The sequence below is a fragment of the Telmatherina bonti genome (assembly GCF_933228915.1).
Source record: "Telmatherina bonti genome assembly, chromosome: 16".
NCBI lineage: Eukaryota > Metazoa > Chordata > Actinopteri > Atheriniformes > Telmatherinidae > Telmatherina > Telmatherina bonti.
Genome location: NC_136614.1, coordinates 34,054,232 through 34,067,145, shown reverse-complemented (window position 1 = coordinate 34,067,145; position 12,914 = coordinate 34,054,232). Strand labels below are relative to the sequence as shown.

The following is a 12,914-nucleotide window of genomic DNA, read 5'->3' as shown; positions in this document are numbered from 1 at the left end:
TTTCAGGAGACAAATGATTTACTCTGATTACATGCTGCACTGACTGAGAACCGCTTTCTAAGAACCAGAATTTCAAGGATTTTCCCCTATAATTACAGACTACAGAGCACTGAAGAGAATTTACACTTCTGACCGCAGACCATATATTTGATATAAAAAGTTGGGTTCTGTTCTTCTGCACATCAACATCTCAGCCGTAACATCTGTATCCCGCCTCGTCCCCTGTCTGTCTCCATCGTCCAGGATTCCAGCGGACTGTAGCCATCGCAGATTCCAACTATAACTGGTTCTACGGGCCAGAGAGCCAGCTTGTCTTCTTGGACCGCTACGTGTTGCGTAACGGCAGTGGAAACTGGCTGGCAGACCTGATTCATCAGAACAGAGTGCTGGAAGGACCGGGACAGGCTGGGAAAGGCCAGCGGTGGTGCACGCTGCACACAGAGTTCATCTGGTGAGCTGCTGAATTCAGCAAAAATTTGCTGTTTATCTGGATACTTTCAGAATAGAAATGATAGACTGCAGGGTTGTTTGCAAAGTTTATTTTTTTACTTTTTATCCTGCTGTGGTTGGTTTCCACACATCAATTTTAGCTGATGTTGTCATATCAGGACTTGTTGCCACCAGAAGACTGAAATAAAGCTGATGCACTTGTCTTCAGGGCCATTTATTGCCAGCTGTGTTAAAGTGAGCTTAAATCAACATGAAAATTCACTAGAATGATAAACAGTATGTGTGTTTCCAGATGTTAGCATGCTAACGAGCTAGCATCACATGATGCTGCTCTGTATCTCCACAGATGATCGACAGAGGCTCTGATCAGTTCAGTCTGCAGGAGAGGACGACGTAGCAGTGTATAAACATCTTATAAAACCTCTGTTGGGCCGCTGAAGGAAACGTCACGGAGAAAAATGACGCAAAAGATTGTTACAGATTGGTTAAAGCTAGTTTTCCATCCTTCCTCAGGCCGTCATAATTATTAGTGCTGATATGTCTGATATTTATAGACAAGTTTGCACATTTCTCAAGTGTCTGCATGAGTCTGAGTGCAAATCTGGATGTTTTTGGAAATTTATCAGAGGACGTTACAACAACACTGGAACAGCTAGTTGCAGTCGGAGTCCATTTAGCCCTCCTGATCGCTGACGTTCTTCTTTTGGTAATTGATACACACAAAATCTGGCCCTCCTTTATTGTAGTGACACTTAACTCCACAGCAAATGGACGGCATCTCCGACAAGCAGAATGAGTCACTGTAGCACAAGATATCAGTGCACGTTCTCAATGTGGCAGCAACCTGAGTTTGAGTGCGGCGAAGCCAAGCAGTAACCTCTGACAGTTAAAAATGAAGCCTGTGCAGAAGTGAGAAAAAATTGCAGTCACCCCAATCCAATCCACTTTATTTATCTAGCACATTTTATAAACGTAAACAGTTTCAAAAGTGCTGCCCAGAATAAAACAAAAACACTGTTACAATACTAAAATATTAATGAATATAAATAAGCTTAAAATCAATCCCAATAAACAGATAAAAACAAAAAAATTTCATAAAATGAAATGAAATAAAAAAAGACACAGAGGACCTGACAACTCACGTGTGGTTAAAAGCCAGAAAATAAAAGTGAGTCTTAAGACGAGACTTAAAAAACTCCAGGGTGGGGGCTGTTTGGACATGGGGGGTCAGGGCATTCCACAGTTTAGGTCCTGCCACAGAAAAGGCCCTATCCCCCCAGGTTTCAAGTCTGCTCTTTGGAACCATAAGCTGGAGCATAATGGACCTCAGAGTGCGCAGTGGAGTATAAATTTGGATGAGGTCAGAAATGTATTTAGGGGCCAGTCCATTCAATGGTTTAAAAACAAAGAATAAAATCTTAAAATCAGCTCTAAAACCAACAGGAAGCCAGTGCAAAGACGCAAGAAGATGTGCTCATGTTTTTTGGTTCCTGTTAAGAGGCGCCCAGCGGCATTTTGGACTAACTGCAATCGATAAAGTGATCTGTGATTAATTCAACAATAAAGTGCATTACAGTAGTACAGATGTGAGGAAATAAAAGCATGCATGACGCGCTCAAAATCAGAGAAGGATAAAAAATATTTAACTTTAACTAAAAGGCGAAGATGATAAAAACTACTTTTCACAACCGCATTAACTTATCTATCAAGTTTGAGATCTGAGTCCATCATCACGTCCAGGTTGGTGGCTTTGAGTCTGCTGAGAGGGTCCAGGTCAAACAAAGAGCTGGCACTGACACTGAGCCCAAACGTTATTACCTCAGTCTTGGTCTCATTCAGATAAAAAAAATAATTGAGTCAACCAGACCTCTACATCATTAAGACAGTCAAGCCCTCTTCCACTATAACCTTCCTTTTGATTGACAGGTACCTGATGTCCCGCTTCAAGAAGAAAGAATGTAGAACAACCCCAGGTTTTAGCTGGTTAACAGCATGATTCAGCTTTAGCCCGCTTACCTCCGTTAGCTGATTAGCTCCTGTTAGCTCCTGTTAGCTCCAGGTTCGCTCCGATAGCTCTTAGCTACAGGCATGTCAGAGATCGCTAATGTCAATCATCCACAACAGGCTCACAGCCCCCTCTCTTTGGCCATTTTTGTATTTTCCGGGAGAGACAACACGCCTGTCAATGGCAAGATGGCAATGGTGGGAACCACCCAATGAGCTTGAATTTGCTTTTCAGAAACCTACAGGTGACCCCACAGTGGGTCAGTTAATCTTTTCTATGTCTACGGGCGAAGCACATCCATGATAACAGCTGCAATGTATCTGAATAAATACTACATGTTGTGGCTGAATTGTAAGCCTCCTGGACGGGATATAAATGTCTGGAAAACATCCATAGATAGCCTAAAGGGTATCCCTGAGACACTGATGATGAAGAGATGGCACTTGACAATGAGAAATCATTACACAAATGATTATTTTCTTCTCTGTGTCCTGCAGGTATGACCCAGACCTGATCCCCAAACCTCCACCAGACTTTGGAACAGCTCAGCTCCACTTCTTCGAGGACTGGGGTGTGGTAACGTACGGCAGCGCCTTACCCGCAGACACCAACCATTCCTTCCTCTCCTTCAAGTCCGGGAAGCTAGGTGGGCGTGCCATCTTTGACATTGTGCACAAGAACAAATACAAAGAGTGGATTAAAGGGTGGAGGAACTTTAACGCTGGCCACGAGCACCCTGACCAAAACACTTTCACCTTTGCACCCAACGGCGTGCCTTTCATCACGGAGGCCCTGTATGGACCCAAGTACACGCTGCTGAACAATGCAGTGCTGTTTAGCTCGCCCGACTCAGGGAGCTGCTTCAAGCCGTGGGCTGGACAGGTCACAGAGGCCTGCGACTCCAAGTGGTTGAAATACAAGGTAGGGCTTGCAGCTGATGCTCAGGGCAGAGTAGAGGCTGCTATGATGAGAGAGGACATGGTCTTCATCCGAGGCGAGGGGCACTCTGCTTATAATCCAGAGCTGAAGATCAGGAGCTTCCAGAGGAACCTGCTCCTTCTCCACCCACAACTCCTGCTCCTGGTGGACCACATCCACCTGGATCCAGACAGTCCAGCCAGGGCCATGAGCGCCTTCTTCCATAACACGGAGCTGCCATTCCGGGGAACGAAAGTAGATGGAGTTCATGGAGCATTTGTATCCCACGGGGAAGAGAAATATAAGATGTTTTGGATGGACGACACCAATTTCAGCAACAAGGGGCTGCTGGGATACTGGAGTTACCCTCGAGGGTACCCCTATAACGGCTCCAATTACATAAATGTCACGATGCCTCTGAGGTACCCTCACACCAGAGTGGCCTATATATTCTTTGGACCAGACATGGAAGTTCAGAGCTTCAGCCTGCGGGGGGACGATCAGAGAGTGGACATATATCTGTCCACCAAGGACCATACCTACACCATCTACCTGCTGACTGGAGAGGTCACCAGCAAGCCTCTGTTCGCCATGGTGCTGCTAGATCACAAGAAGATCGTCTTCGAGAGGGCAGCAGCTGTGGTGGACACCTCGCCCGAGGAAGTAGAAGAATACGTCAACGTGATGGAGGACAACCTCCAGCACGTCAAGCCCGTCTTCCAGCAGATGGAGAGGCACATCCTGGGACGGGTCCTCAACACCGCCAACTTCCGCAAGACAGCAGAGCGCCTTCTTCAGTTCTCCGACAAGAAGAAGACGGAGGAGGTCATCAAAAAAATGTTCGCCATGTCCAAAAAGCAGAGCAGGGGGAAGGGGGGTAAGAGGGTGAACCTTGGGGAGAAACTTTCTGAGAGCATGCCTGACATTTTTGCACAGATTGAGGTGAACGAGAAGAAGGAGAGGCAAAGGACTTCAAAGCGTACGTATGAGGACAGTCCGGAGGAGGGGGACGCAGATTCCCGGGCCTTTCTGGATTACACAGACAGCCGCAAGAACAGGAAGGGGGGATTTGTCAAGGGACGTAAATTCAAGGAGGTTCACATGTTGGCAACAGCAGGAAGCGAAGGTCTTTCCAGCACAGCATCCTACATTCGACTCTTCCTCCTCCTCAACACGGCCACCTTCTTTTTACTGCTGGCCATGCTCCTGACTCGCTTCCAGAGAGGTCGGAGTCTGCAGACTCAGAGGTGCTTCTACACCATTCTCCTAATCGACTGCTTCATCCTGCTATACCTCTACTCCTCCTGCTCCCACACACAGTGCTGACACATCCACGACAAGCTCAGCAGCATCAAAGCTCTGAGACGGCTCTGGTTAGGGCCACTGCTCCAAAACATGTCTGAGATTTTAAACAGGAAAAGAGTCATGCATTAATTTAATTATCTGAGCGTGTTGCTATCAAATGGTGCATTGAAAGAAGCTGAAAGTCATTAGTTTCATCCGGGATCAATCGGAAAATAACTCCAACTAGGACGTGGAATACATTATTGCAACTAGCTGCCATATGATGATGAATTTTCTAACATTATTTCAATTTTTCTCACTTTAAAAGTGCAGCATGTCACGAAACTACAGGTCAATATCAGAAAAAATGTAATGGATCATTACTAAAAACTGTGTTTCCACTGGTATGTTTTTAGTCTCATTTATATCACACTAGGGTGTTTCTAAATGGACAGACGACTCTGCAGAGCACCGTTCAGGATCTCTGTCTATGACTGTGAAAAGCACCATAGAAGACTTTACACGGCCCAAACCCCCACCCCCACCTACACACTACCCTTCACTACCCAATGTCACTCTCAGTAAAGTGACATTCAGTAGTCGGTACACACTCACAGCTGTGGACAGCACTTGTGGACAGCTGTGGGAGGCACAAGGACTGCAACCGTGTGCAGAAATCAAAAATGTTACTTGGATCACATGACCTGCTAACTTCCTTAGCAGCAGGTCACTTGTGATGTATGATTCCACACATCTTATCGTTACTACTTCCAATCAAATAATTATAAGGTTTAATCATCCTAAACCTTTTTTTTTTCTGTCTGTGTGACAGATATCCATGACACATGAGCAACTTAGAATTGAAAGCTGTTCCTTTCATTCTGCTGTCGTGTGGAGTGTTGCACACTTGCTATTTGAGTACTGAACGGTCCACTCGCCTTCCACACAACATGGTTTATATGGCAGAGTCAATCATATAAAATGATTATTTTTATTTGTATAACAGAATACTTCACCCTCTCATGTTATTTCACTTATTCTAAACTTGCCACAAAAAGTCTGTAAATCACTGTTTTTTATTTCTTTATTGTAACAAAGTTTCTCTATAATAAATCCAGTAATGTTGGCAAGTTTATTTATCACCCTTTTAAATGGAGCCAGATTTTGGAAGGAAGCTGCATGTGTGGAAGAAGCAGCAGAGTTGAGTGCTTGGGATGAGTGGCAGAGTCAAGCAAGTGGGATGAGCGGCTGGTTCAAGCGTGTGGTATGAGCGGTAGAGTTGAGCATGTGGGATGAGTGGCAGGGTTGAGCATGTGGCATGAACAGCAGAGTCAAGCAAGTGGGATGAGCGGCTGGGTCAAGCGTGTGTGATGAGCGGCAGAGTCGAGTGTGTGCCATGAGCGGTGGGATAAGCAGCAGAGTCAAGCAAGTGGGATGAGCGGCTGGGTCAAGCATGTGTGATGAGCGGCAGAGTCGAGAGTGTGGCATGAGCAGCAGAGGTGAGCGTGTGTGATGATGTGGCGGGGGTCGAGTGTGTGGGATGAGTGGCAGTCGAGTGTGTGGCATGAGCAGCATAGGTGAGCGTGTGTGATGATGTGGCGGGGGTCGAGTGTGTGGGATGAGTGGCAGTCGAGTGTGTGGCATGAGCAGCATAGGTGAGCGTGTGTGATGATGCGACGGGGGTTGAGTGTGTGGGATGAGCGTCAGTCGAGTGTGTGAGATGAGCAGCAGAGTAGAGCGTGTGGGATGAGCGACAGAGTAGAGCGTGTGGGTTACACTCATGAAAAACCTACCAAATCTTTGCTGCGATCTTTTGATTCTGCTGCTGACTCTTGTTGGTGTCCTTTATCAGACTGGGTGATTAAACTCTGAAGTAACAATACAAGTTGGGTATTTAACTATTTCTTACTTGAACAACCTGAAGCCTCATAAGATAGAGCTATACACAGTCACACCAGTCTGTTACCTCCTTGTGCTGTTTTTCCGGCCTCATACCTCTTCTTTATGCTGGTCTCCAGTGTGGTACCTAATGGTTATGCTGGTTTCCTGTCAGGTACCTCCTGGTTATCCTGGTTTCCAGCCTGGTACCTCCTGCCCATGCTGGTTTCCAGTCAGTTACCTCCTCCTCCTCATGGTGGTTTCTAGTCTGGAAGCTCATGATCATGCTGGTTTCCAGCCTGATACCTCCCCATGTTGGTTTCCAGCCTGGTACCTCCTTGTCATAGTGGTTGGTTTCCAGTTTGTTCCCAGTTTGTGGCGTCTGGTAAATTTGTTGGGTGGGGACCAGTATCGTCCTTTTGGACGATGTAGGTTATCCCAGACTTGGATTTATGGGACCACCTCTGGTTGCAGAATCTCATCTCCTTGCTTTTCCAGTGAGATGTTTCCCCACATCAGTGTGTTTTCCAATCAGTGCAGGAATTGGCAGCGTCCTCCACGTCTTCTCTACACTTTGTACCTGTAGCAGTTCCATAGGTGCTGCTAATCGGACAACTGGGGAACCAGAAGCTCAAAGCAAGAGTCAACAGCAGAATCTGGTGTTATTGACAAAGAAGATTTGGCAGGTTTTTCATGCTCAACTCTGCTGCTCATCCCATTCATACATTTTCCTTCCAGATGTTGCTCCATTTAAAAGGGAGATAAACAGATTTTCTAATGATTTAAGATTTATCATCATAAAGCTTTGTAACAATAAAGAAATAATCCACAAAACACAAACCAGTTTACTTTAATCATTTCAACCTTCATTCTTACATTATTAGAGCTACAGAAATGTAATTTTATTCCCATAAAAATGTACTTTAAATCTCATTTAACAGGGAGTTCATTCTATGATCTTTAAGTTTATGATTTTATTTCCATAAAAAACCTGCCAGTCTTCCAAATTAAATGTTATTTCCATAACATTTAATTTGGAAGTTTGACAGCTTTTTTTCTGCAATCTTTGCTTACTGAAAATTAAATTATTAAAATCCATAAAGAGAATTGCTTTTCTTTTTTATTCACAGCAGAATAATTCTGCCAGGATTATTGATTTGCTTCAGCTTGTTTGCAGATGGGACTTGACCTTTATTCCTAGACTGCATTCCTGAAGTCTGGCACGGTTTATGCAACAGTGGCCCTAAATCTGATCAGATCTGCCAAACCAGTGTTTTTTCAGGAGAATCAGCTGATTCCAAATAGGAATTAATGTATATCTGAGGTGAAATAAGATGTAATAAGCTTCTGTGGAGCTACATTTGCTTGCAATGTTCAGTGATCCTGCCTCACAGATCTCACCTGTAGCCACTAAGACACTGATGATTCCCGTCCCACATTCTTCAGAGTGACACATTTATATGTAAATAAGATGTTTTTTTTGTCTTTTTTTGGTACCATTTGTAAATAAAATTACATGCCTAAACATGCAATGATGATGTGTCTGGTCTTTGTTGCAATGAATCCAATATGAGATGCACACTGTAAGTCAGCTGATGGACAACTGTTTCCTGCCATTTCAACCAGCGATGAGCCACATGACCTCCTCAGCTCTACGGCTTGATGAGAACGACAGTTTTCACCACGACTGGAACAAACCAATCAGAGCAGATAAACTTAGAAAATGTTCCAACCTGATCAATAAGGTTGATGTGTGGCCTGTCCTTGAGCTCAGTAGATAACCGAACAATAAAAATTATTTTCATATTACTAACCTAAGCAGTGAAGTTACTACGGAGTGCATCTCCTTCGTACTGCGTTGTCCACATTTCCTATGTTTTGGTAAACCCTCTTTCAACCAGCAAAAACACTTTCCCCTCCATTTAAACTGTAAACTCTTCCACTAATATTTATCTACACACTTCTAGAAGAGAGTTTGTCCCTGTGCAAGAACAACTATGAACTGTTAACCTGATGTTATCATAGCAGTGCTAATCTAGTTCTATGCTAGCACTCGATTAGTTTAAAGATAATGTGGGGAAACCATGTCATATTTAGGTTTTAGTGAGTTTAGCGACAACACATAAACTCAACTCATCAAGATTTTCACATTGGAGCAGAAAGTAAAATATAGAGATGCTTAAAGATTAGCTTAGCGCTGACAAAGCTAGTGCAACATGGTCCATGAGAAGCTAGCAAGGGTGATAGTTTTAAAGTTGAGAGGGAAGAGACGCGGCTGCAGCGTCAGTGAAGGTGTTTATAAGTCAAACTGTATGCAGGTGAAACCACACAGGTGTTAGGACACAGGTGTTACTGTTTATAAAGTTCAATGTTGCACACTCTACTCACATAGTAGAGATCCTTGTAATTACAGCTTTATGTCTCCTAATTAGCAAAACTCCAACAATGTTGCACAACAGGAAATGTATAAGGCATTTCAATCTTTAAGTTTGATTAATTGATTACTTCATCACTCCTTTAGGCTACTTAAGACACTAGCATAAAACATGCCACTGCTGTGGATGCCCCACTTGCATTGGGGCTGTGGTGGACGTCCCTTATTTAAATTTCTGAAAGGTGGCAACTCAGCTTCCTCCCACCGTTCAGATATGCGTGTTTTCTTATCATAGAGCTTTTAAAGGTTTTTTTAAACACAATAATTGGTTATGCCCTGCGATGGACTGACGAGCAGTCCAGGGTGTACCCTGCCTTTCGCCCAAAGACTGCTGGGATAGGCTCCAGCTTCCCCACGACCCTGAATTGGATTAAGCGGTTAGGATAATGAATGAATGAATGAATGAATAATTAATTATGTGTCTTTAGTTTCTGTATCCAGATTATTGCATAAACTCTAGGGCTGTGACGATGTGCTTTTGTCCCGATTCGATTCCGATTTTTTGGGTGTCAATTTGATTTAAATTGTGATTCTCACAATTCTTCAATATTGCTAATTTTTGTAGATTAAAAGCAAACAAAATGTATAAAACTTTTTTTTTTTGGCTTGTCATTTTTCTTCATTTCAATTGGGAAAAACAACACAGTAGCCAGACCATCATTCTGTTGCTTTAATGCCCAAGGTGACAAGTTAAAAGATCAAGAAAAACAATAAAAATGACAAAAAAAAATTTGTGATGGATTATATTTATTTATTTGAAAAAAAAAAATGTGAAGCAAAAAAATCCAGATTTTCAATTTTTCGGTTTGATTTTCCCAGCACTAATACACTCTGTCCACAGAAACACATCTTCCAGCACTTTTATAGCTTTTTAATTCGTTTTATATTTGAATTCATTTGTCTTTTTTCTCCTCTTTGTTTTGTAGTTATTATAGGTTAAAGTTTTCTATCAGTTTCATGGCCTTAAGAAGACTGTAATCAACTAGATCATTACATTTTAAAAACTAACTTTGCAAATATGGACTGGATTGATAATTTTATCCGCTCTTTTTTGTAAAGAAAAAGAAATACATGTTTAGTTACATTACATTAATGTGTATACCAGCATTCCTCTGCAGAGTTTTATTATTACGTCTGTCTGCAACTCTGGCATGTATGAAGCTATTAAATTCTTCAGACCTGGTTGACATTCTGAATCGCACTGGCTTGCAGTTATTCACTGACTTCACACTGCAAAACCACCCGAGTCCTCTGTGCATGGACACTCCTTCTACAGCTGCACAGTCCAATACCTCTGGATGAAAAATGCTGAACAGTCACTGAAGCCCCCACATCCACAGACACCACCAGTCACTGGTGGAACGAATCCTGTTTCTGTTTGTCAGTTTGTCTCATGACGAAGCTGTTAAACACTTCCAGATGTGCTGCTGAGTTTTCCCTCACACGAGGACTTGTGTCTGCTGTCAGGTTTGTGGATTTGACTCTTAATTGTGCTTCAGGATTTAGAGAGGTGGTTTGGGTCAGAAACGGTTCTGATAAAAAAGAGGACTCTAAAGAAGAAGCCAACTTAAACATAGAGACAATGTTTGAGGGAGGAAGAAGATTAAATGCTTCCATCTGCTGGATGTGGAGAAGAATACAGCTTCTAGGTTTTACTTCTAGGAGGAAATGTATAAATTGACTAAAAATAAATGTAGAAATAAACAGATTATTTAGATAAATGAACAAAGAAAATGGATCTTATTGTTTTCCTACTAAATGAGTTACTCTTAAAACAGCAATTAATTTATCATTTACATCCAGAGAGAAACACTCTGTGCATACAGGAATACATATTCCTTTAATCAGGTTGTGAAAATGTCTATATTTACTCTCATAATTATAACAAAAGTCTACAATTCTGCCTTTTTTCTGTGCTACACTGACCCTTTATCAATGCTATATGGTATTAGACCTATCTAGAAATATTTATTTATATTTGAGTCAATTAAATTAAATTAAATTAAATTAAATTAAATTATTCCCATAAAAACAATACCGTTTATTTCTGGATAACTTATATTCAGAGGTGGCAACTCCTGGTCCAGAAAGTAAAAGTCCTGCCATGTTTTTGGATCTACCTGGACATTTACAACAGGTGTTTTCACTAACAGGCTTGTTTACCTGGTAAAGAAACTCTGCTCATTAAATTCAGCTGGTTTGGTGACTGGTCAGAACAGCTGCCGGACTGGACTTTTACTTTCTGGACCAGGAATTACCACCTCCGCTTACATTACACTCAAGGTCAACTTTACCTTGCAGCAATATACATAAAATTAAGTCTAGATGATTATTAATCGTGACAAATATAATGGAATAATGTTCGTTGTTATGTTTTGGATTGCATGATCATGGATAATGTAGTCTGGGGTGATTATGTGTGAGTTAAGATCTTGTATGCCTGATGATGGGGGCTCGGCTAATATGCATGGTCTGATGTCTGAAGCTCTAATTCTGTTTTTACATGTGGATTTTTGCTGTGTGATTATATGATGTGCAACATTGACAATCAGAAAAAGTGGTAGGATTTAATAAGTTTTACACTTCTTCCCACTCCTTTTTGAACATATATATTGTTCCCTTTTAAAAGGCCATAGAGCAGGGAGGTCAAACTCCAGTATCCTGCAGGTTTTTGTTGTTTCCCTCCACCTACGCAGCTGATTCAAATCAAATGCACCCAGCAGCTTCTTATCAACATGTTTTTTAGTTTCGGTCAGGTGTGTTGGAGCATGGAGACAACAAAAACCTGCAGGATACCGGCCCTCGATGGCTGGAGTTCGACACCTGAGCCATAGAGGAAAATTAAGTCAAAATAAAATAAAATACAACAATAAAAACAATGAATACAGAAACATAATAGTTTTTTCAAGGAGAAGTTTTATTTTATTTATTATTTTGTTTAGCTTTGTATGACAATTAATTTTGTAACAATGATCATTGTAAATTATTTTTTTATGACCTGTCCAGCATCTCAGCATACAGAGCAGCAATCTGCGTGCCATATTTTTGCCAGACAGATTTCCTCTGTCAAGGGAGACATCTCAGGTATATAGCTCCTCTTAATGATCTGAATATTTTTATTTTTATTATTATTCTTATTATTACTATTATTATTATTTTTGTAATCATCATCTGTCTGGATATGGCCGTGCTGGACCTGGCATGGGAAGAGGAAAAAAAGGTGTTGAAAGGCGAGAAAGAGAGAGAGAAAAGAAAGGCGTGTTTAAGCTGCTCAAGTCACAGTATCCGGAAAACAATATAAACTACTACAGTTGTGCTCATATGTATTCATCCCCTTTTACTAAAGAAAAGGCTGAATTTTCAACAGTCACTTAAAAAAAAAAAAAAGAAAAAGATTACTAAAAATTTGCAAAAATATAATTTAGTAATATAGGACACTGTTTGTTTGTTTTTTCATTTAATTGAGTTGAAGAAAGAAAACAAACAAACAAACAAATTGGTCCTGGACAAATTTGAGACTTTTCTGTTGAACAGTGGGACAAAATACCTGTCAACAGGTGCAGAAGTCTGACTGAGAGGAACAGAAAACACCTGACTGGAGTGGAAACATTAAAGAAAATATTAGTTTATGACTGATGTAATATGTAATAAATTATCCTTTTTGTTTGCTTTTTTAAAAAAAATATTTCAATTGAACCAGAATTATAAAATAATGTAATGATTACTTTAGTCAATTTCAGCTTATTTTACAGGCAGCTGTTTTTTTTTCCTTCTTTAATGAAAGGGGGTGAATAAATATGAGCGCATCTGTGGATCATCATTGTAAATAATAAAGTCCTCCCTCCACGCGGTGTCGCTGCTGCCTGCTTTGTTCGCTTTCCGTTTTGAGCTCTCTCGCTCACCGTCCACAGATATAAAAAACTTTATTGACAGTGACATTATCAA

General features: G+C 41.5%; 1 protein-coding gene across 2 annotated transcripts in view; it reads left to right on the top strand.

The window, feature by feature from the left end:
• Positions 1-5,214, top strand: part of dse (dermatan sulfate epimerase) — a 20,464-nt gene extending 15,250 nt beyond the window's left edge. For both annotated transcript variants that reach the window (XM_079255202.1, XM_079255201.1), the window contains exons 5-6: positions 244-451; positions 2,953-5,214. In XM_079255202.1, coding sequence (XP_079111328.1) covers positions 244-451; positions 2,953-4,699 — 1,955 coding nt within the window. In that variant the 3' untranslated portion in view covers positions 4,700-5,214. The remainder of the gene's footprint in view (positions 1-243; positions 452-2,952) is intronic.
• Positions 5,215-12,914: the final 7,700 nt, after the last annotated feature.